General features: G+C 36.3%; 1 protein-coding gene across 1 annotated transcript in view; it reads right to left on the bottom strand.

Moving 5' to 3' along the window:
• Window positions 1-25,000, bottom strand: part of LOC143034094 (SANT and BTB domain regulator of class switch recombination) — a 74,010-nt gene that overhangs the window by 48,580 nt on the left and 430 nt on the right. The window contains exons 2-12 of the mRNA XM_076200038.1: window positions 24,411-24,590; window positions 23,908-24,128; window positions 23,094-23,459; window positions 22,694-22,806; window positions 21,061-21,174; window positions 16,150-16,303; window positions 15,580-15,735; window positions 14,943-15,053; window positions 12,374-12,464; window positions 3,227-3,442; window positions 1,652-1,798 (exon numbers count right to left, since the gene is read on the bottom strand). Coding sequence (XP_076056153.1) covers window positions 1,652-1,798; window positions 3,227-3,442; window positions 12,374-12,464; window positions 14,943-15,053; window positions 15,580-15,735; window positions 16,150-16,303; window positions 21,061-21,174; window positions 22,694-22,806; window positions 23,094-23,459; window positions 23,908-24,128; window positions 24,411-24,590 — 1,869 coding nt within the window. The remainder of the gene's footprint in view (window positions 1-1,651; window positions 1,799-3,226; window positions 3,443-12,373; window positions 12,465-14,942; window positions 15,054-15,579; window positions 15,736-16,149; window positions 16,304-21,060; window positions 21,175-22,693; window positions 22,807-23,093; window positions 23,460-23,907; window positions 24,129-24,410; window positions 24,591-25,000) is intronic.

Below are 25,000 nucleotides of genomic sequence, written 5' to 3'. Positions count from 1 at the left end.
CTCCAATGGTAAGTCATGTGTGACTAATATTCTATCCTTTTACACTAAAGTATATAAGGCGTCAGATAACAATGATAATTACGATATTATTTACATTGACTTTAGTAAAGCGTTCTATAAGGTGCCCCACCAGAGACTACTAAATAAAATCAAAGCCCATGGCATAGGAGGAAAAGTGTTAGAATGAATTAGAGCTTGGATTAGTAACAGAAAACAGTGGGTCACCATAAATGGAGTAAAATCTAGGTGGGGAAATGTTACTAGTGGGGTTCCCCAGGGCTCGGTTTTGTGTCCCTTGTCGTTCATTATGTACATAAACGACTTAGACGACGAGATAAATAGTGATGTTAGTAAGTTTGCAGACGACACTAAAATAGGACGCCTAGTTAGGTCAGGAGAGGACACAGAGATTCTGCACGATGATCTTAACAAATTGTTCACATGGTTGGTGAAATGGCAAATGAACTTCAATATCTCTAAGTGTAGCGTGTTAAACGTAGGGCTACACAACCCCGAAAATAGATACAGCTTAGATAACACGCTTTCAGAGAAAACTGAGTGCGAGAGAGACTTAGGAGTTCTAGTGAGTCCAGACCTTAAAACCAGGAAACAGTGCATTAGCGCCAGGAATAAAGCTAACAGAGCATTAGGTTTCATTGCTAGGACGGTAACGAATAGAAGTGCAGAGGTAATTATTAAACTCTATCTAGCGATAGTTAGACCCATCCTTGACTATACGGTACAGTTTTGGTCTCCGTCCTACAGAATGGACATCAATTCACTAGAATCAGTACAGAGAAGAATGACCAAAATGATGCATGGGCTCAGAAATTTGCCTTACGAAGAGAGGCTTAGGCACCTTAACTTACACTCTCTGGAAAGACGCAGAGTGTGGGGTGATCTAATAGAGGTGTTCAAGTGGATCAAAGGCTTTAACAAGGGTGGTGCAAATAAGGTCATCATATTAAAACAACAGGGCAGGACTCGCAGTAATGGATATAAACTGGACAAATTTAGATTTAAAAAGGAGATAGGCTAGAATTGGTTTTCTAATAGGGTGGTCGACGAATGGAATAAACTTAGTAACGATGTTGTAAGCGCTGAAACTATCAGTTGTTTTAAGAAACGATTAGACAACTTTATGGATGGGGATGACAGGTGGTGATGGATACGGAGCTGCCTAGTGTAGGCCTTATGTTCTCTTGCAGTCTGCTTCATTTTTATGTTCTTGTATACTAACATTCCATGAAAGTATACACTCTACAGTAAAACTCATATATAAAATCTCATATATATGGGTTCTTTTTTCATCTTCCATGCAACTTCATGTATATCTGAAATTTATTCTCTCCACGTCTTGATTAGTCATTGTAATCCAAAGCAAACAACTTAATGGAAAAATAAATTAATTGCCGCTGAAATGGTTACAACCACGAAATGATATCAATATCATTAATATGGAAGGAAGGAAAAAGTGGGCTAAAAATTGTGAATTCCATTTAACTTCATCCATCAAATTTGAACGCCTTCAGTGACCTTCCCAGTTATGAGTGAAAAACATGCCTAACTTGGCACGAGCGTTTTCTTTGTCCCCCAACTCCTATCAGGAACCATCGTCGTCAGAAGACCCTGATCTTCGTTCTGTACTCACCCTCCTCTCGGGTTTGATCTCTGCCGGCGGTTCGAGGCAGGTGAGGATCTGGAAGGTGAGGAGGTCATCGTAGATGCGCGAGACGGGGCCCCAAGGCTCCTCTTCGCGTAGGCTCAGCTGAACCGTGTGGTCGCACATCTGGCAACCCTGGAAGAACGTGGAAAACGATAGGATAAGTGTAAATCCCTTTCACTACTGCAGAAAGGGGTGCCACGGAGGTGACTGAAACAACCTAGCAGTAGCCAGAATAGAGATATATCCTAAGCCTTTTTTATCTTGGGATTGAGAATGTAATGCTATATTTATCACGCATTATAGGCAATTCATACAAAGGATCTCAGTCGATCCCGCGTTTTCGGTTGGCAGCCCTGCTCACCCTTCCCCCGCTGAGCTGCCTGAAACCTGAGGCATCCTTAAAATATTTTCATATTTCTTCACTTAGCTCAGTGACTATACGAGTTACACGAATTTCATGTACATCTAGGGATGAAGCAGTCCTTGTTCACCTATTTCAAAGCTTTCCATCTCGATAGTGCAAAAAAGTAATTAAAGCGTGTATAAGATAAGGAATATAATTTTAATGTTTATACAGCATTTTACTAATTATCGCTGTGTCCAGTCATTATAAGGCTGGTTGTAAAATTTAACATGTTTTCTGTGATATAAAATAATCATGAATATGACTCTGCTTTCATATATCCCATAAAGTGAAACATAAAAGAGAAAATGAAAGGTTTATATGATTATCTTTTGATACTGGATGGGTGAGGGGAAGCACAGCGTCTTGTTCCCTCCCTCCCTCCACCTCAATCAATCTCATGAGTCAAAATTGAACATGACTTAAGCACATACCACTCATGGTTTTTCGATCTCGATTTGTTTACGGCTTTCATCATCTTATATTCATTACCTTCTAGAGTCTTTAAATACGGTTGTACTAACGTATATGGTCAGAAGCGTGACACTCAGATCGGAAATTGAAACATGTAGATATGAAAAAGTTCGTGAGTTGCATCGTAGCGAAGGGTGAGCAGGGTTGCCAGCCGAAAAGGCTGGGATCGACTGAGAGTCTTTGAGTAAATTGCCTATAGGTTGTACTTTTTGTTGACCAGATAATAGTTCTCTACCTGTTGTATGTCTATAGATCCCTCGTTTATGCAGTGCTGTTTCTGAACCTTCAGGGTATCTTTTCAACACTGAATAAGATAATTTAACATCTAATAGTAAGTACTTTATTTCAGTCTCCTCCCTAGGAAACCTCTGCCGAACCCAAGAAGGGGGGGAGGCACTGAACCCCCGACACTAAACCACGAAGAAGCACTGCAACAATGAATCGTAAAATATAATTGTATAAACCAAGGTAACAAGAACTGGACAGTTCACTTCAGGCAAGAAATTAACGACATGACTCCACAAATAACGAATCTAATATCCTAAACAAGTTACCTCGAGCTATGGCGCTGAGAAATAATAACACGCAGTCATACATTTATTTCGAACTAGTCGACTTTCGAAAATCGAGGCGTCATATCGTTTTTATCTAGAACCTGGGGTGAACAGAGTGTAGAGTCTTACGTTTCTCGTCGGCAGAGCGGAGAACCTGAGGGCTTTAGCGCCACAGCAGGGATAGATATCACCCTGAAAGCCAGAAGAGGAGGTGGGGGAGGCAGAGGAGGTGCCCATGCCATCCTGGCTTTCGAGAAAGGGCGGGTCGAGTCGATGGTAGCGACACATCTTCATTTCGCAACCCGGGAAGACGGCACCACATGTTGAGCAAGGCAAGAAGTGTACCTGCGACATATATATGTATATATATATATATATATATATATATATATATATATATATGTATATGTATATGTATATGTATATGTATATGTATATGTATATGTATATGTATATGTATATATGTATATATGTACTGTATATGTATATGTGTATGTATATGTATATGTATATGTATATGTATATGTATATGTATATGTACGTGTATGTGTATGTGTATATGTATATGTATATGTACAGGTAGTTCTCGTTTTGTGCGAGATATGGGTTCCTACAGGCTTCGCACAAACTGAAATCGCACAAAAAAAAACATATTTTCCCCATAAGAAACAATGGATAATAGGGGGGATGCGGGTTTTGGCCCAAATAACTTCCATTTTTTGAACGAAAAACACATTTATTTGACTAATAAAGTGAACATGTTCTAAAAATGTATCGTTCTAAACCTATAAGTAACACTAATGTGTAAATAAAGTGTAAATAAAGCACCCATTAACACTCAACACGATGCTCCCTCACTTCTCACATTGTCTCGGATGCGCCGCAGTGTGCTCTCCCCCAATCCCAAGGCATGGGATATGATCGAAGTTTTTTGTCCTTGGTCATACCGGCTCAAAATTTCCATTTTCTTAGCCAGAGTGAGTGACTTGCGCTGTATTTTCATAGCTGGAGGGCCGCTGCTGGTTCCAGGAGAAGATGAAGGACGTTTTGGGGCCATTTTGACGAATGAGTAAACTGGCTGGACTGGCTGTGACTGCAAACACACGAGAGGGCTGTAAACATTGAACTGGGAGCGGGAGCGGCCGCCTGTCGGCAGGCAGCGGAACTACGCATCTGGCGCACTGAAATGTGGTTGGGGCAAATCGCATCTTAGCGAACAGATCGCACAATTCTAATTATAATATTTTTAATGTCGCATCTTTGCGAATTTGCACATAAAGAACACACACAAAACAAGAAATACTTGTACATGTATGTATATGTATATATATATATATATATATATATATATATATATATGTATATGTATATGTATGAGTATATGTATATGTATATGTATATGTATATGTATATGTGTATGTATATGTGTGTGTATAAGTATATGTATATGTATATGTATATGTATATGTATATGTATATGTATATGTATATGTATATGTATATGTATATGTATATGTATATGTATATGTATATGTATATGTATATGTATATGTATATGTATATGTATATGTATATGTATATGCATATGCATATGTATATGTATATGTATATGCATATGCATATGCATATATATATGTATATGTATATGTATATGTATATGTATATGTATATGTATATGTATATGTATATCTTTTTTCAATCTAAATATCACTTTTAATTCCATGCCATCGCAGTCGAGACTGAAGAATCGCTCGATGGAGGCATCCGTTGGAAATTGAAACGTGGACGAGCCGAGGATTCGAACCCAGCTATCCCGTAACAAAGTTACAGCGACTTAAACCAATACGCTATCAAGATAGCGTATTGGTTTAAGTCACTGTAACTTTGCTACGGGATAGCTGGGTTCGAATCCTCGGATCGTCCAGGTTCCAATTTCCAACGGATGCCTCCATCGCGCGATTCTTCAGTCTCGACTGCGATGGCATGGAATTAAAGGGAATTGTGGTTGAAAAAAAATATTAATTGATCACAGGGAACCATTCAGTGTATATGCATGTATATGTATATGTATATGTATATGTATATGTATATGTATATGTATATGTATATGTATATGTATATGTATATGTATATGTATACGAATATGTATATGTATGTATATATTTTCTAATTATATTCTTCCCTTGGATAGGGTGGGCATAACCTATCCAAGGGAGGAATATAATTAGAAAAATAGAAAACACAAGAAAGAAAATCAACAACTTCCAGAATGCTGTCGTATTCAATCAAACATGTTTAAAAGAGAACCTGCTCCCAAAATACACAAGTATGTATATATGTATATGTACATGTATATGTACATGTATATGTATATGTGTAGTTGGAAAGGCTTATGGGAGGTTCTTGAATGAGGAGAGGAACAGAGGGAGTAATTGGTGAGGAACAGTGTGGGTTTAGGACAGGTAGGGGTTGTGTAGGTCAGATTTTCGTGGTAAGACAGATATGTGAGAAAGCTATAGGAAAAGGTTAGGATGTATTTTGGGCTTTTATGGATTTGGAAAAGGGTTATGACAGGGTAGATAGGAAGGAACTTGGGAGGTATTGCAGATATACGGGATAGGAGGAAAGCTTTTAAGAATAATCAGGAGTTTTTACGAGAGTAGTAGAGCTTGTGTCAGGATTAGAAATAGAGAGAATGAGTGGTTTGAGGTAAAGGTGGGACTTCGTCAGGGATGTGTTATGTCGCCCTGGTTGTTCAATTTATAAATGGAGGGGGTGGTGTGAGAGGTAAATGCAAGGGTAGTGAGTCAGGGGTTGGAGATGGTTAAAGAAAATGAAGAAAAGTGGGAGATAAGCCAGCTTTTGTTTGCTGACGACACTGCACTTAAGGCAGGATCAGAGGAAGGATTGTGGATGTTAGTGACAGAGTTTGGAAAGGTGTGCGAAAGAAGGAAGTTGAAGATAAATGTGGGTAAAAGTAAGGTGATGAGATGTACAAGGGGAGAAAGTGGCAGCAGACTGGAAGTGAATATTAAGGGAGAGAGACTGGAGGAAGTGGATAATTTTAGAAACTTGGGCGCGAATGTGGCAGGAAAGGGAGAAGTGGAGGTGCAGGTAGAATGTAGGTTGAGAGAAGCGAGTAAATGCCCTGGTGGATTAAAAAGTGTAACGAGAAATAGACATTTGGGAATGGATGCTAGGAGGAGATTGTATGAAAGAGTGATTGTGCCAACAACACTGTACGGGGCAGAAACATGGGATATAAGAGAGGAAAAGAGAAGGAGTTTGAATGTATTTGAGATGAAATGAGTAAGAAGTATCATAGGGGTTATTAGACTAGAGTGAGAAATGAGGAGGTGAGGAGGAGAACAGGGGTGGAAAGGGAGTTGGGAGATAGGGTTGATGAAAGAGTATTAGGATGGTTTGGACACATGGAAAGAAAGAGTGAAGAAAGATTAGTAAAAGAAGTGTGGAAGGCAGAGGTGGAAGGAATGAACATGAGGGGGCGTCCTAGGATGAGATGGATGGATGGGGTAAAAGGGGCTAGCTAAATGTATTAAGACGTAATTAGCAAAAAAAAAAAAAAAAAAAAAAAAGAATTAAAATAACGAAAAGTCTGACTCGAACGACAACTTAAAACCAGAGTCATCTAGTGGCGTCATGCCGAACCACGATGTAAACAATCTTTGCGAGACTCCTGCAACCACGAGGGAATATCACGACGATGCTTTTCAGGATTCAGTAAGTACGAAAGGAGGAGTTCAAGTCGAATCTTAGAGATAGAGAGGGAAATTAGCAAAAATAGGATATGCTGGGAAAATGAAATTATGGACTTAAGGAACGAAATTGTTGGACTAATGGACTGCTTAGCGCAAGCAAACATTGAAATTTCTGACCTGAGGAAAACTAACTTGGATCTAAGAAAGACATTAAGGAAATGAAAAATTATATAAGAGAGCTGAGGAGTGAAAATGAAAAGAAGAGAATTAATTATCCTACCAATGGTGACAACGTAAAAAAAAGAGGTAAACAACAAGATACAAGAAACGACAAAAAATCGAAGAGAACTTAGGTGAGGAAAGTATCCAAAAGATTAAGAAAATGAAGGAAAACATTGACAATAAAGAAATTGCTTTCAAAGAAATAGTTCAACAACAAATGCAGGAAAATGCAAAAGACACAATTAATCCAATTAATTATTGAAAAGCAAATTGGGTCAGAGATACAGTAGATAGGAAAAAATGTATTGTGGTATATGGAATAAAAGAAAAACATGGTCTGGCGAGGTACATGAGAGAACAATGTATATTCATATACATACATACATACATACATATATATATATATATATATATACACATATATATATACATATACATATTTATACATATGTATACACACACACAAACACACACACACACACACACACACACACACACAAACACACACACACACACACACACACACACACACACTTCAACGAACGGACGGCTTAGAAGACGTTCTGAAGAAAATTGAAGTTTCGTGGATCCCAAAACAAAGGAAGTGCCTATTGTATTTACAGGGTGGGGGGGAAATTGCTCGTGGGGTAGTGGGAAAGTAGGGAAAGAGGAGAAGGGGAGGGATTGCTGGGGAAATGGAAGGAAATGTGGAAGGAGAAGACTTGGCCCAGGCAGACAGGCGAAAGGTAAACAAACGGCCCCCCGACCAGCTGAGTGACGACGAAATGTCTAATAAAAATGTAAAGATTAGAAGTATAGATAAGAGCAATACAGTAGAAAGTGATGAGAATATTTTCCAGGGATTTAAAGAGGGTGGGGGGGACACAACCCCCCCCCCCCGACTGACAAGACTAGAAGAGAAGGTCGATAAGATGATCGAGGACTTGGAGTGTAGGTTCGGTCATGTTAACAACATTGTACAGAGGATTGAAAAATTGGAAGAACTAGAGAAGGCGAACAAAAACTTAACTAAGGAAATAGAAGACCTAAAAAGACAGTTAAAAGAAGTAAAAAAGGAGAATGAAGAGTTAAAGATGAATAATAAAGAAAACAGAGAGGGATGGAAGGCAATTCAAGAAAACAGTAAAGTAGCATTTACTGACATAATTAAACAGCAAATGAGAGAACAAACTGAAGACTCAGTTATCAAAGTGATGAGACAGAAGGCGAATATAGTAAGAGACTTAGCTGATAAAAAGAAATGTATAATTATATTAGGAATGGAAGAGAAACATAACCCAGATAGAACCTCAAGAACCAATGAGGAAAATGAAAAAGTAAGCAGTTTACTAAAATTAGTTCAGGAAGATGAACCAGAAATTATGAAGGAAATTGAGGAAAAATTCAGGCTCGGAAAGTATAGTAAAGATAAGACCAGACCAATTAAGATTAAATTCAGGTCACAAACGACGGCAGAGAATATCTTATCCAAAACAGGGAAACTAGCAACAAGTGAACAATATAAAAAGGTATGGATAAAAAGGGAAATGAATAAAGAGGAAAGAGAGGAAGAAAAGCAGAAAAGACTTGAAGCTAAGAAAAAAAAACGAGAGCAGAACGGAGTCAGAAAAAGAGAGATTCTATTGGAGAGTAGTGAATATGAAACTAAGACAGTTCGACATACAAGCGAAAAACAAAAGGGAAACAGAGAACACAATGGAAGTGGCAGAAAACTAAGAGTGTCTTACACAAATATAGATGGATTAATAACAGGATTGAATGAGCTGAATGATTATTTGAAGGAAAAAGAACCGGACATAATGGGAATTGTAGAAACAAAATTAAAAGGCCCACTACCACCCAACAGTGTAGGACATGATGCATACAATTATTGGATTAGAAACAGAGAGAAAAAGCAAGGGGGTGGAGTTATGTTCCTGACTAAAAAGGATATAAACGTGAGGGGTGTCATATATGGAAAGAATACAGTAGAGATGATTATGATAGAAGTGGAAGACAGAGATAAGAAGAGCAGAAAGTTTGTGATAAATTATGTGCCTCCGAAAACAGCCTCATGGGAGGAGAGTGAACATAAAAGTATGTTAGAGGACACAAAGATAACATTAAATAAAATAATGGAAGATGGAGGAAGAATAGTTATGATGGGCGACTTTAATTGCAAAGAAATCTGCTGGGAAGAAATGACAGTAAAGGGTGGAGATGGCTCATGGGGAAACGCTCTACTTGAGATGGTTACTGACCATACAATGACACAATGGATACAGGAGAACACTAGGTATAGAAATGAAGAAGAACCATCGAGACTAGACCTAATAATTACATCTGAACCTAGAATAGTGGACAAAATTGAATATAAAACACCAATAAGTAAAAGTGACCACATATTGATTGAACTGGAACTTAATGAAGAAAAATATATGAAAAGAAATGAACAATATAGAAAAGGAAGAATGATGTATGAAAAAACAAACTTTGATAAAATAAGAGAATTCTTTCAAAAGGAAAAATGGGAAGAAATATACAAAGAAGAAACAACAGTAGAAGAGAAATGGAATATTTTGACAAAAATTTACAAAAAAGGAGTGGAAAAGTATGTCCCAAGACAAAAACAAGAAAAAGAATATGTAAAATGCTGGTACAACAAAAGTTGTAGGGAGTTAAAAGACAAAAGAGACAAAACCTGGACCAGATGGAAAAAAGACAGAAGACCTGAAAAATGGAAAATATATACCTGTTATAGAAATGAATATGTACAAACGTGCAGAGAGGAAAAGAGAAAATATGAAAGAGATATCATAGAAAAGTGTAAAGATCAACCAAAACTATTCTACAGATTCGTAAACAATAAACTGAAAAACAAACAAGACTTGGAGAAATTAAGACAAGAGGGAGTTGAAAACACTGAGTAAATGGAAATGGCGGAAATTATGAACAAACATTTTAAATCAGTGTTTACAAGGGAGAACATACAACCTGAAGAGAACGAATGGAAAGAGAAAGTCCCCCCTATGGAAGAAATAGAAGTAACAAAGAATGAAATATTAACACAATTGAGTCATCTTGATGTTAGAAAATCGCATGGACCAGATGAAATAGCAAACTGGATACTGAAAGAATGCAGGAATGAACTGGCAGACAAAATACATAGCATACTAAACAGTTCCTTGAAAGAAGGAAAAGTTCCAGAAGATTGGAAAAAAGCAAATATAGTACCTATATATAAAGGAGGAAATAAAGAAGAACCTACCATCTATAGACCAGTCTCTCTAACAAGTACAATAGCAAAAATTTGTGAAAGAATTATCAAAAGTAGATGGGTAAAATATTTAGAAAAAAAACAAAGTGTTAAATCCAAGGCAATTTGGATTCAGACAAGGACGATCATGCGTCACCAATTAAATATGTTTCTATTCAAGACTAATAGATATAATACAAGAAAGAGATGGATGGGCGGACTGTGCATTTCTAGACCTAAAGAAAGCTTTTGACAAAGTACCACATAAGAAGTTGCTTAAGAAATTAGAAACTGAAGGAGGAATACAGGGAAAACTACTAAATTGGATGGAAGACTTTTTGCAAGAAAGAAAAATGAGAGTAGTGATAAGAAACCAGCACTCAAAATGGGATGAAGTAATAAGCGGTGTTCCGCAGGGAACAGTTCTGGCCCCAATAATGTTTGCTATATATATCAATTATATGGATGAAGGAATTGAAAGCTATATGAGCTTCTTTGCAGATTATGCAAAACTACTGAAAAGAGTGGAAACTGAAGAAGATTGTGAATCACTACAGAGAGATATAAATAAAGTACAGGAATGGAGTAGGAAGTGGGAGATGGAGCTCAACACAAAAAAGTGTAGTATAATGGAATTTGGAAAAAGCAAAAACAGAATAACAGGAGCATATAAACTGGGAGAAGAAGGAATAAAAAAAGTAAAAAATGAGAAGGACCTGGGAGTCATTGTTATGAATAATATGTCACCTGAGAAACATATAAATAAGATTTTTGGAGAAACTTATAATTTAATAAGAACAATCAAAGTTGCATTTACATACCTGGATGAAGAAATGGTGAAGAAAATACTAATCACCCTGATAAGACCAAGATTGGAATATGCAGCAACGATATGGTCACCAAGTACAAAAAAATGTATAAAAAACTTGAAAGAATACAAAGAGCAATTACAAAATTGGCACCAACACTCTCAAAACTATCATATGAAGAGAGACTAGAAAAACTCGAACTACAGACACTAGAGCAAAGAAGAGAGAGAGGAGATTTGATAGCTATTTACAGAATCATGAAAGGCATAGAAATTACTGATAGAGAGAATCTGATAAAATGGGATGACAGAAATACAAGAGGACACGGAAAGAAAATAAAAAAAGACAGCTATAGAAGAGATTTGAAAAAGAACAGCTTTCCTCACAGAGTAATAGACAGTTGGAACAAGTTAGATGAGAAAGTGGTGTATGCAAAAACAATACATGAATTTAAAAATAGTTTAGATAAAATGAGATATGAAGACGGGATTCCACGAGCATAGCTCCCCTTCCCGTAAAATACAACTAGGCAAATACAACTAGGTAAATACACACACACATATATACATATATATATATATATATATATATATATATATATATATATTCATACGTCACTTAGACAAAATGTTGTAGCACATTTGTAGATAATAATCACGAAGAACCCATAGTCGGAATAAAAAAAACTTTAGAAGAATGTGTAACTTCTATATTTCGGTTAATAGCTATAGCCCTCTTCAGGAAAGTACAGATTACAAGAATTTGCAGAGACATAAGTACAATGAGATGTGAGTAGAAGGGGAACAGGCAGAGTTAAAACAGGACGACCCGTCACGCAGGGCGGAGTCAGAGGTGAGGGGATGTGTGGGTGGAGATGTGGGTGGAGGTGTGGTTTCTTCGTGATTAATATTCATACATATATGTGTATAACCATACGTAAGTGAATTGATAAATAAGAATAGTTGAATAGACAGATACACAAATTAGTAGATAAATATAAATGAAACATTATAAGATCTGAACCTTTAACGTAGGCGTCCTATCTTTTATACACTTGAACTCCTCTGAGCATCTGAAATGAATCCCTGTGAACAAATAAACACTCTGGGTACTTATCTTCAATGGCACCAAACACACCTCAAACGCTTATCTTGCCGGAAATCAAAGGCCTGCACATTGCAACACCTAAATTCGCCTTAAGCTTCTGGCGCCACCCTCCCCCAGCCCAGCCCAGCCCAACCCTTCACACGATGACATCGCACATGCGAACCTGGCCCCATAGCCTCCAGTAGACGAGTCTCCAGGTCTTCAGTTCCAGTTTGAGGATTCGAACGTGTTCCGTCAGGCACCAGCTTGGGTCTCTGCAAAGAGGAAAAATATACCATTCTATTTATTATATTATCATTGTAAGTGAAATGGACAAATAAAAAATGCAGATATATTGGATATATTTTCATATATGTTGACATCAGGATAATTACGATATAACCCCTTTGCTACAGAGGTGTGCCTTAGAGACGACATAAAAAAATCAAAATCTGGGTAAAAAAAAATCCTGAGTTCAAATTCAGGTTCGGAGTGTTTTGCCTTTGTAGCTGCTCCGCACCTCTGTATGCGATATTTTATTTACTACCGTAACTATTTATAACACCCTTCGTTTTTGTTTTGTTTTCTTTGCTTGTTTATGTCGTCTATGCTCAGTTTTCTCCCTCTGCTTTATTCATAATTTTTTCTCTTTTTTTCCACAGTTTGTGTTTTTTTTATCATGAATGTCTGCTTTCTTAAATACGTATATCCTTGCAATTATTTCATCATTGTTATTACCTCCTTTTTTTAAATCTTCTCTTGTGTTAGTCCCTAGCAGTGAATTAAGAAGTGTAACACGTCTCCCTCATCATCTTTGTTACACAATTTTCATTTCCCCTCCTCTCTCTACTGTTACGTTCTCCTCCGAAGTGGCAGGCAGTTGCCCCTTACCCGGTACCACGTGACTGCCCCTGGTCAATTATCATGGCATATTTCTTCTTATATTTCTTCCTTCCATTCTTTGTATATCTTCAGAGTCTTCTTGTTTCCTATTTCTTCTTTCCCTTTCTGTGGTCTTTTGTTTTCATTCTATTATTTTTTTTTTGCTTCCATTTTTTTTTTAGCTCTTGTGGTATTACTTCATTTTCATTCATGTATTTCTGTGTGGTTTTGTTCCATTTACATTTTCAGTCCTTTTTTATATATTTCTATATGTTTTTTTATCAATTCATTGTCTCTGTCGAATACACTGTTTATGTATTTTAATCTTCCTTCTACTATTCTCATCCTCATAGTTGATATGCCTATCTCTCCTTACGAATGCCAAAGGCTGCGTATTTAGGTGCTCCGAGGATGTTACTGCATACTGCATACCCCTTTTTCAATATTCTGCATTTGTTCTATCTCTTCTTCTGAGAAACTTATCATGTTGCTGACATACAGTACTGCTGGTAATATCTGCGATTTTCCAATGTATCTTCCCTATTAACATCTTATTGCAGCTTTTAATAATTACTGAATATGTCATATTCGTTAGTATCTGCATTTTTTTCTCTATCATTTTCTTTTTCTGTCTCTTCAATATTTTTTCCTTATCTACCATTATCACTTCTGAGTAATTTGTGTTGTTTTTTACTTAGATGCCTGCTATTTCATTTGGCTTTTCCTTCATGTTATAGATTATTATACTAATTTTTTATTTATTTTAACACATCTTTCTACTTGCTTCAACTAAAATTTCTGTCTTTCTCTATTTCTTGAATAGTTGTGCTCATTATTAGTCTATCACCCGCATACAATGGTAAACAAAGTTGAGAGCAACACGACGCCAGAGACATCTGGTGAGCAAATTTAACAACAAAAATTTTCATCATCACTTCCTCACTACTGAAGAGGATTGCAGTTAGCAATCGAAATATGCAGTTTCGCTTACTCAACTATTTCTTTCGTCCGACTGTAGTGTTAGCTGCGATTTACAAATGTGTTACTACATTTCTCACCAGTGATCACCTCATGAGTTGCAAACCCCACACTTTCTTTGCTTTTGTCTTTATTAGCTGTTGTTGTTGTTGTTGTTGTTGTTGTTGTTGTTATTATTATTATTATTATTATTATTATTATTATTATTATTATTATTATTATTATTATTATTATTATTATTATTATTATTATTATTATTATTATTATTATTATTATTATTATTATTATCATTATTATTATTATTATTATTATTATTATTATTATTATTATTATTATTATTATTATTATTATTATTATTATTATTACTACTACTATTATTATTATTATTATTATTATTATTTTCATTATTGTTATTATCATTATTATTGTTATTATTATTGTTATTATTATTATTATTATTATTATTACTATTATTATTATCATTATATATATATATATATATATATATATATATATACATATATATATATTCACAAAACCAAAATGTCGTAGCACATTCTTAAAATTTTTCAATTTAACCCCCAGTCGGATAAACAAGGCAAAAGAAACAAACGCTCTGTATATTTCGACCACACGTGTGGTCCTCTTCAGCAGATGAAGAGGACCACAGTTGTAGTCGAAATATGCAGATCGTATGTTTCTTTTGCTTTGTTTATTCGACTGTGGGTTAAATCTAAATATATATATATATATATATATATATATATATATATATATATATATATATATATATATATATGTATGTATGTATGTATATATATATATATATATATATATCTTTTTTTTTTTTTTTTTTTTTTTTTTTTTTTACGTCTTGAGTCTTGGTGCACCACCTGGAATGCGTGTAGTAGACAAGCCCCCTGTTGGTGATGTGGGTGTTGGTCGGGAGACAGGCTACCAATCTCTCCACGCTCTTCGTCACTAGTTGGCCGCACTCGCAGCATCTACCACCGGAGAAGGAAAATGGAAAGATTAGTTCTTGTGAGAAAGAAAACGAGGAATTAAATCCTTACAAGAAGGGATTTTTTTATGAGATGGAAAACATGAAGCTAAATCTCACAAGATTTAGCTTCATGTTTTCCTTCAAATTAGAAACTAGGTTCTTGTGAGATGAAAAACGGGGATCTGAGTCTTTACAAGAAAAAACGGGATTTTTTCTGAAAAAGAAAACGGGAAGCTAATTTTTGTGAGAAGGTAGAGGAAAAATAAGTTGTTGTGAGAAAAAAAACGGGAAACTTACTCCATAAATATCAAAATCCATTGACCGTGTCTGCTATTTCAATACCTCGTGGTCTCAACCTTTTCACTATATTTCATGACTTTGTTAACATATGCCAACTCGCGCTAGACGATTTTATTCTGCTCTGAGAATATGAATGAAAAATTCTAAAATACAGAACTTGAGAGAGAGAGAGAGAGAGAGAGAGAGAGAGAGAGAGAGAGAGAGAGGTGACTACTAGACCCTCTTGCCTGTAGAGGAGAGCTGCTGTTTTGTAAATGCCCCGCGTGGGACTTGGGAGGAAATCGCAGAGCGTCTGAACGAAGCGCGCGTAAATTTTGTTCTGGATTTTGTCTCGCCGATCCCTGATATTCTCCAGCTCCCAGTGCGTGAAGAGGCGCGACAACCTAAAAGTAAAAAGAGAAAAAAATTCGAAATCAAATCGAGAAAATTCTCAACATTGGAAATCTTCCGATAACTAGAGATTCTCAACAGCGAATATTTATTTATAGTATTTATTTTCAGTGTTTATTTACAGTAAAAACACTAGGGGTGGTGGTTCCATGCTTGGGTAAAAACAAAACTAGTTATTAGGATTTCAAGTATTTGGTTCCAAATGCCGCTGCCCGATTTTATCCAATCATGCTGCTGTTGTCAAGCAATATCCTTTAGCTGAACGAAATTCTCTTCTCAACCCTCCGCAGGGCAAATTCTAATACAAAACTTAATTCCATTTAAGAGGATTCTGATCACACTGAAATAAGATTTATTTGATAGCAGGAGAATGGGTGAAGATTTTCCCTCGATACTGAACCCCTTACCTTGTCGTCAACGACTCAGAAAGACACCCAAGGTTGACCTGCGCCTCGAGAATGAGATTGATGTTGTCATGCATGTACTGGAGGACCTGCTCGACCAGAGGGCTCATCTTGAGGAAGTCGGCAGATATCAAGATTGATACTGCGATCTTGGGCTCTGGAAAAGTCGCAGTCGATCTGATGTCGAAACAGATTAGGCCTCTTTCCTACTCCGCCAACACACCTCCTCTCATTCCTTGCAATGAATATCTAATACATTTCTATATACATATATATATAAATATATATATAAATAAATATATATATATATATATATATATATATATATATATATATATATATATATACATATATTATTTGGATGATGGAGAACATACACACAGGGGAAGGCTCGGAACCCTAAACACTCTAACGCTTCGTTCGCGTAGAACTTCTTCAGAGAGTGTATGTAGAACTGCAATTGAAATTTATGTACTAAATCTAATTACCTGTGTTTATGTTCTCCATCATCCAAATAATTTATCTAAAATACTTATCCATATATATATGTATATATATATATATATATATATATATATATATATATATATATATATATATATGTGATAAGTATTTTAGACAAATTATTTGGATGATGGAGAACATAAACACAGGGGAAGGCTCGGAACCCTAAACACTCTAACGTTTCGTTCGCGTAGAACTTCTTCAGAGAGTGTATGTAGAACTGCAGTTGAAGTTTATGTACTAAATCTAATTATCTTTTCGGACACTTGGGAAAGGTCGTTTTTCTGGCGTGTTTTAGAATTAAAATACTAGTTTCTTTAGCTAAATTGATAAACCCTCCTCGATGATTCGATGAATTATTAGTTGAAATATATGCTGATTCAACAATTCTTCTAGTGAATTTATCAAAACCTTTATGTAGCACTTCAGCTTCTCTCCAGTTTGGTAAATGATCGAATTTTTCCGCATGAACTACTAAAGAATTAGATGTCCTATGTGCTTTTATGTTATTTTTATGTTCATAAATTCTTTTTTCTAATCCTCTTGACGATTCGCCAAAATAAGCCATTGAGCAACTATTGCATGGGATTTTGTATACGACGCTGTTTTCGGAATTGGTTCTCTTTTCAGAAGTCTTTATTAAATCACCTATCCTCTTGTTAGTTATTTTAGCTATGTTTATACCTGGTTCTACGCGAACCAAAAAATCAGGTATAAACATAGCTAAAATAACTAACAAGAGGATAGGTGATTTAATAAAGACTTCTGAAAAGAGAACCAATTCCGAAAACAGCGTCGTATACAAAATCCCATGCAATAGTTGCTCAATGGCTTATTTTGGCGAATCGTCAAGAGGATTAGAAAAAAGAATTTATGAACATAAAAATGACATAAAAGCACATAGGACATCTAATTCTTTAGTAGTTCATGCGGAAAAATTCGATCATTTACCAAACTGGAGAGAAGCTGAAGTGCTACATAAAGGTTTTGATAAATTCACTAGAAGAATTGTTGAATCAGCATATATTTCAACTAATAATTCATCGAATCATCGAGGAGGGTTTATCAATTTAGCTAAAGAAACTAGTATTTTAATTCTAAAACACGCCAGAAAAACGACCTTTCCCAAGTGTCCGAAAAGATAATTAGATTTAGTACATAAACTTCAACTGCAGTTCTACATACACTCTCTGAAGAAGTTCTACGCGAACGAAACGTTAGAGTGTTTAGGGTTCCGAGCCTTCCCCTGTGTTTATGTTCTCCATCATCCATATATATATATATATATATATATATATATATATATATATATATGTATGTATGTATATATATATATATATATATGTATATATATATGTATGAGAAAGTGATAGGTGGGGAAGGGTAAACGAAGATGGGCTAAGAATACATTTATTGTTCTTACGTTTCGGTTATTATAACCTTCCTCAGAGAACTTGTTATAGAACATCTTGGTCACAACATTTATACCCGTAGTGGGGGAACTTGTGAAGCTTCGAGTGTCAGGTTTTTTCTAGCGCATTAATTATTAAGAGACTGGCTGCTTTAGATAGGCATATAAATCCTTCTCTGTCGTTATTATTTTCTTGGACGTTTATATGTGCAGCTTCAACTGTCTTTCTCATCTTCTTTTGTAATCCTTTGTGTAAAATTTCAACTTTACTCCATTCGGGAAGGTTGTTGCATATTTCGAGGTGGCGGACCAGGGAGTTGGACGTTCTGTGTGCTTTTAAATCATTCCTATGTTCGTTTATCCTCTTTTCGATTCCTCGACCTGATTCACCGATGTAAGCCGAGGGGCAGCCACTACATGGAATGCGGTAGATCACACTGAGGTCGTTGTTGTCATTAGTGTGGTTTTTAAACATTTTACCTATTTTATTGCATGATATCTTGGCGATGTTTATGCCACCTTTCAGTAAATGTCTATCAATAATTTCGGTTTTATCAGAATTAGGTAAAGTAATGAAATGCGGTGTGACTAGGTTTTTTGTTATTGTATGGTCATTTGATCCGGACGCTTGGTCGTTTGGTCCGCTGGTCTGGGCGTTCGATTTATCGTGGATTTTTCTAAATTTAACGCGGAAGCAAGAAAAATATTACGTAAATCCCCCAGAGGTAAAAAGCTTCTAGGCCTACTAGAAGAAGCGCCAAAAAAAAACAAAATGCATGGTCTACCCAAAGTGCACAAGATGGGTATCCCTATGAGACCCATAACATCAGGGATCGGGAGTGCTCCTCATAGACTAGCCAAATGCTTGGCAAAACCCTTATCTAACACCATGGGTTCCATTAGTGGGGCACACTTAAGAAACTCATCTGACTTAATCCGAAGGCTTGAGAATGTGAATGTAATAAACAAGAAATTAATTAGCTATGACATAACAGCCTTATTTACTAACGTATCTATTAATAATGCACTAGAAGCGCTTAAAAAGGTGACTAATGATATAGATGATAACACCCTCCCAGTACCAAAATCTGATTACCTCAAATTAATTTCAATGTGTGTTAAATATGGATATTTTGTTTTTAACAACGCTGAGTTTAAACAAACAAAAGGCCTCGCAATGGGAAGCCCACTTTCGGCTATTCTTGCTTGTTTGTTTATGGAGGTATTGGAAAATGATAAATATATTAACATCATGGGTAGAGGTACCACTTGGCTGAAATACGTGGATGATATACTCGTAATAACACCAAAAGACACCAACATTGAAAACAAAATGAGAGGGCTTAACGCAGTTCATGAAGACATCCAGTTCACAGTTGAAAAAGAGAAAGACTGCAAACTCCCCTTTTTAGATACACTAATACACAGAGGCTCTAATCATCTTAGGTTTTCAGTGTACAGAAAGCCTACTAATAAAGATGACTTTGTTCACTTTTTCTCAGCCCACAGTAAACGAACTAAAACTGGTGTCCTTATAGGCTTCTTTCTTCGAGCCTACCGTATATGCAGCAGTGAACTCCTTGAAGACGAGTTGTCTTTTATCAGAAAAACTTTTAAAGAATTAAAATATCCAGGCGGCCTGATAACCAAAACAGAAGGCAAAGCTAGAAAAATCCACGATAAATCGAACGCCCAGACCAGCGGACCAAACGACCAAGCGTCCGGATCAAATGACCATACAGTAACAAAAAAACCTAGTCACACCGCATTTCATTACTGTACCTAATTCTGATAAAACCGAAATTATTGATAGATATTTACTGAAAGGTGGCATAAACATCGCCAAGGTATCATGCAATAAAATAGGTAAAATGTTTAAAAACCACACTAATGACAACAACGACCTCAGTGTGATCTACCGCATTCCATGTAGTGGCTGCCCCTCGGCTTACATCGGTGAATCAGGTCGAGGAATCGAAAAGAGGATAAACGAACATAGGAATGATTTAAAAGCACACAGAACGTCCAACTCCCTGGTCCGCCACCTCGAAATATGCAACAACCTTCCCGAATGGAGTAAAGTTGAAATTTTACACAAAGGATTACAAAAGAAGATGAGAAAGACAGTTGAAGCTGCACATATAAACGTCCAAGAAAATAATAACAACAGAGAAGGATTTATATGCCTATCTAAAGCAGCCAGTCTCTTAATAATTAATGCGCTAGAAAAAACCTGACACTCGAAGCTTCACAAGTTCCCCCACTACGGGTATAAATGTTGTGACCAAGATGTTCTATAACAAGTTCTCTGAGGAAGGTTATAATAACCGAAACGTAAGAACAATAAATGTATTCTTAGCCCATCTTCGTTTACCCTTCCCCACCTATCACTCTCTCATTTGTCTTAAACAATCTATCAATATATATGTATATATATTTGTGAAAAAAGTTTATGAATACAACAACTACAAAATATTTTAATGATTCTGATATTGCATGGGTTAGGCTGAATTCTCTTTATTGGGGTCACTACTTTAGTCATTACTGGATTGGTGGTCCTCATTGATATAGTTCAACCTAATCGTCACAACAATGCACTGAATGACAATTGCTATGTTTTGATTATAAATAACAACATATTTAACATAAAAATATATATAACTAAGTACAAAATTATCAAAACTAAACATATACGTAAATATATTTAAATCTACAGTAGATACAATAGAGTCCGAACATTAGTCTACGGGCGAGGATTGCCATGTTTAAATGCTCATTCAAACCGTAAAAACTATGTTGACATTTTGAAATAACAAATTTACATACATACATACATATACCAAAGGCTTCCCCCCCCTTCACAGTAGGATCAAAGCAATTGATTAAACTTAGCATAATACTGTGAACTCTAAAATCATAGTCCTGTAACTAGAAAGCCAGATTTAGGAAAAATGGAAACATGTTACGACAAAATGAGACTGAAATATTAGATAGCTGACCTAGTCGTGGAGGCGTGTGATCTTCCGTCTGACCTTGCTTGACCCAGCACAGAAGCCACTCGAAAATGCTGACGTCACAATGTACAGAAATATCTACGTCTTCCAAGCGCTGGCCTGAAATTAAAGATAAACCAATCAATCAACATACACGCACACGCACACACACACACACACACACACACACACACACACACACACACACACACACACACACACACACACACACACACACACACACACATAACATAACATAAGAAAACATTAGAAAATTAGAAAAAATCCAAAGAGCAGCATATATATTATATATATATATATATATATATATATATATACATATATATATATATATATATATATATATATATATGAATATATGCTGGGACATTGTGACAAGTTGATAAAGGTGGAAAAAGATTTCACGGGTCTAGTTGCGGGTTTCTGAGTTTATTCTTGACCGGTTTCGCAAACGAAATCGGTCAGGAATAAACTCAGAAACTCGGAACTAGACCCGTGACTTCTTTTTTCACCTTCATGAACATATATATATATATATATATATATATATATATATATATATATATATATATACATATGTATATATATACATATATATGTATACACACACACACACACACACACACACACACACATATATATATATATATATATGTATGTGTGCGCGTATGTATGTGTATGTGTGTGTGTGTGTTTGTGTGTGTGTGTGTGTGTGTATACATACATATATATATATAAATATATATATATATATATATATATATATATATATGTATATATATAATGTGCATGCAAATTAATAAAGATACCATAACCAACAATTGTTTGAAAAATATAGTGCACCACAAAATAAGCCATTAGAATATATAAGCCGGATTTGCAGTTGTCATATGACCTTACCACACTGTTAGCGTAAGAGAATTTAAAATGCGAAAGTAGAATTATATACAAGGGGTTATTTTTCATATTTTTTCTATTTAGCTGTCTATTAGCTTATCTATCTATTTATTTACCTTTTGTTTATTTACCTAGTTATCTATTCATTTATTTATTTCTTCATTCATTTATTAATTTATTTATTTATCTATGTGCTTATTTATTTACTTGTATATTCTTTTATTTACCTATTGATTTAATTTTGCCTTCAAAATCCAGCTTGTTTATTTACCTAGTTATCTATTGATTAATTTATTTATTTGTTTTATTTATTTGATTATTTATTTACATATTTACATATTCATTTATTTTTCATTTATTTGTTTATCTATTTACTTATTTATTTATTTATTTATTTATCTATTTATTTATTTATTTATATATTTATCTATTTATCTATTTGTTTAATTATTTATTGATATATTTATTCATTTATATATTTCTTTTATTTGCTTATATATTCATTTATTTATTCATTTATTCCTCTATTCGTTGAATTTTGCCATTAAAGTCCAGCTTGTCCAAATCAAAATGAAAAATGTCTCCCCGACAGAGGAGGTTGGGACTGGCAGGCAAATAGAGACGATGTGTCACAGCAAGCAAATGTACCTGTCTTGCGTGCTGTTGAGAAAGGAAGAACGTAATGCTGAGGAGGAGGAGGAGGAGATCAAGTCCCACTCACCTGCCGTGACGTCTGCGAAGTAGCCGATCTTACGGATGAGGAGATCTCGTGGACAGCTGAAGTCCTGCCGAAGTCCTCTGGCCTCGTCGCATACGTGGATGACAATGGGAGGGCTGGTTTTCAAATGAAGAGATCAAACGATCAGGTAGTTAACAAATAGTTAATCTCAAGTCGTTTAATTGAGCAGACAACTGAGGTCGTCAAATTTAACAGGTAACTCACTTGAAGTTAAATTGAATAGATCTTTTAATCCGAGGTTACTGAATTAAACAAACAACGGATGTCGTTAGATTGATTTAATAACTAATTCATTTGAGGTCGTTAGTTCGAAGAGCCAGCTGATGTTGTTCAATGGATCAGGTAACTAACTTGAGGTCGTTCGATCTAAAAGACTAATCACCTGAGGTCCTGAGTCGTCTTGACAGTGGATGTCCCTGAAGTTGGAAGGGAAGAGGAAGACGAAGAAGACGGGTTGGAAGAGGAATAAGGCATGTTGCACGACGCAGGAGGAGTAGCCAGATTCTTCAAGGACCGAGCTGTCGAGGGAAGAGAGTCCTCCTTCTTCACGGTCGAAGTCGAAGAAGGGGAGCTCGACGAAGATGAGGACGTCGAAGTTCTGTTATTGTCGCTGCTACTTGGCGTGTTTGTGGCTGCTGTGGTGCTGTTGGTAGCAGTGATGACAGATGTTCTGCTGGAAGTAGCTGTTCTGCCGAGAGTCGCTGTTCTGCTGGGAATGGCACTGGGAGTCGGGCTTCGACGGCGCTCTCTGTTTGTAAAGTTAGATTAATATCAACCCACCTCACTTAACAGAGGTCCTTCTGTGCTGAATGAAATCGCCTGACGCTACATAGAACGCAAACCTTAATCATTTATACGAAGCAGGGAGGTTTCTCAGTACTGAATGAAACTGTTGGGCGTTCGTAGCCAGGCCGAAGATACTTTAAAGTGATAAATTCATCTGCTTGGGAAGTTAAGGGTTAACTAATACAAATAACTGGACAGAAATAGCCTTTCACTCAAAAACCAGGTTTCTTAAATATATAGACACAATATCAACTCTAGCGATTGATGGTATGTAACAGCATTGTTCAAATGACCTAGAGAGGGTGGTGAATTGAGGTATCTTAATTCAAATAGGCTTCTAAGATATATGAACACATTTATACTAACTTGCCGCTCGGCATCATGAAGCGCAGTGGCTTCCACCACCTTACCTGTACGCCCCAGCATTCGCGTCCGTCGACCCACTGGATGTTGAAGACGAAGGGGAAACTACTGCCGCCGCCGTCCCCTGCGTCTTGGGTGTTGTGGACACACCACTTGGGGTGTAGGAGGCCGTCGCGGCGGCGGGGGAGGCGATGGGGGTCAGGGGAGGAACTGTAGCCAGGTTCAGAGTCGACACTAGATAAGGGAGTATAGAGTCCAGGAGACCGTCCTGCAAAGACAATCAGAACCGTTGTTGATCATCTTTTCGACTACAGATGGTTGGGAAGAAACTTGCGTATATTGCATTTATTTCGTGTGTATGTGCAAAGAGAAGCATTAAGAGTTAAAAACTGAGGAATTTGTTATAACCCTAATTGCTGTCTTGAATTTCAGTGACTGGAAACTACTACATGCCAACGCAACTGGCAGAATTGGTTCTGTCTACATCATAAGACTTGAAGGAATGTTTATCTGCCGGAGGGCCCACCTGCAGAGATGTCGGAGTACCCACCTGAAGGATAACCTGCAGAAGGCTCATCGTCTCCTCAGAGTGAGTCGCTGAAGGGTTCGAGAGTAGTTTCGACCATGAATGGGTAGTCACGCCATTGTTCGGTTTCGTTTTGTTGGTGGTGACCTCTCCAGTTCCTCCTCCCCCTCCTCCTCCTCCTTTCTGTCCATCATCACTCCGGACCTGGAAACAATATTTTTTTCTAGCTGCCGCCAAGTGATTTGATTCAGTCGAGGAAAATCAAAATACTTCTACAACGATTTACCCTTTCGATACTATTTTGTATACAATACTTTGATTCACATGTCACCTGATGATTTTGTTTAGCTTTTGGAGACATCTGAAGCAAACATGATAAGAAGAAGAAGAAGAAGAAGAAGAAGAAGAAGAAAAAGAAGAAGAAGAAGAAGAAGAAAAAGAAGAAGAAGAAAAGAAGAAGAAGAAGAAGAAAAGAAGAAGAAAAAGAAGAAGAAGAAAAAGAAGAAGACGAAGAAGAAGACGAAGAAGAAGACGAAGAAGAAGACGATGAAGAAGAAGAAGAAGAAGAAGAAGAAGAAGAAGAAGAAGAAGAAAGAACACGAAGAAGAAGAAGA

This window comes from Oratosquilla oratoria, chromosome 16 (assembly GCF_046742065.1).
Source record: "Oratosquilla oratoria isolate Oo_2021 chromosome 16, ASM4674206v1, whole genome shotgun sequence".
NCBI lineage: Eukaryota > Metazoa > Arthropoda > Malacostraca > Stomatopoda > Squillidae > Oratosquilla > Oratosquilla oratoria.
The sequence above is the reverse complement of the archived record's forward strand: the minus strand, read 5'-3'. Positions and strand labels throughout refer to the sequence as shown.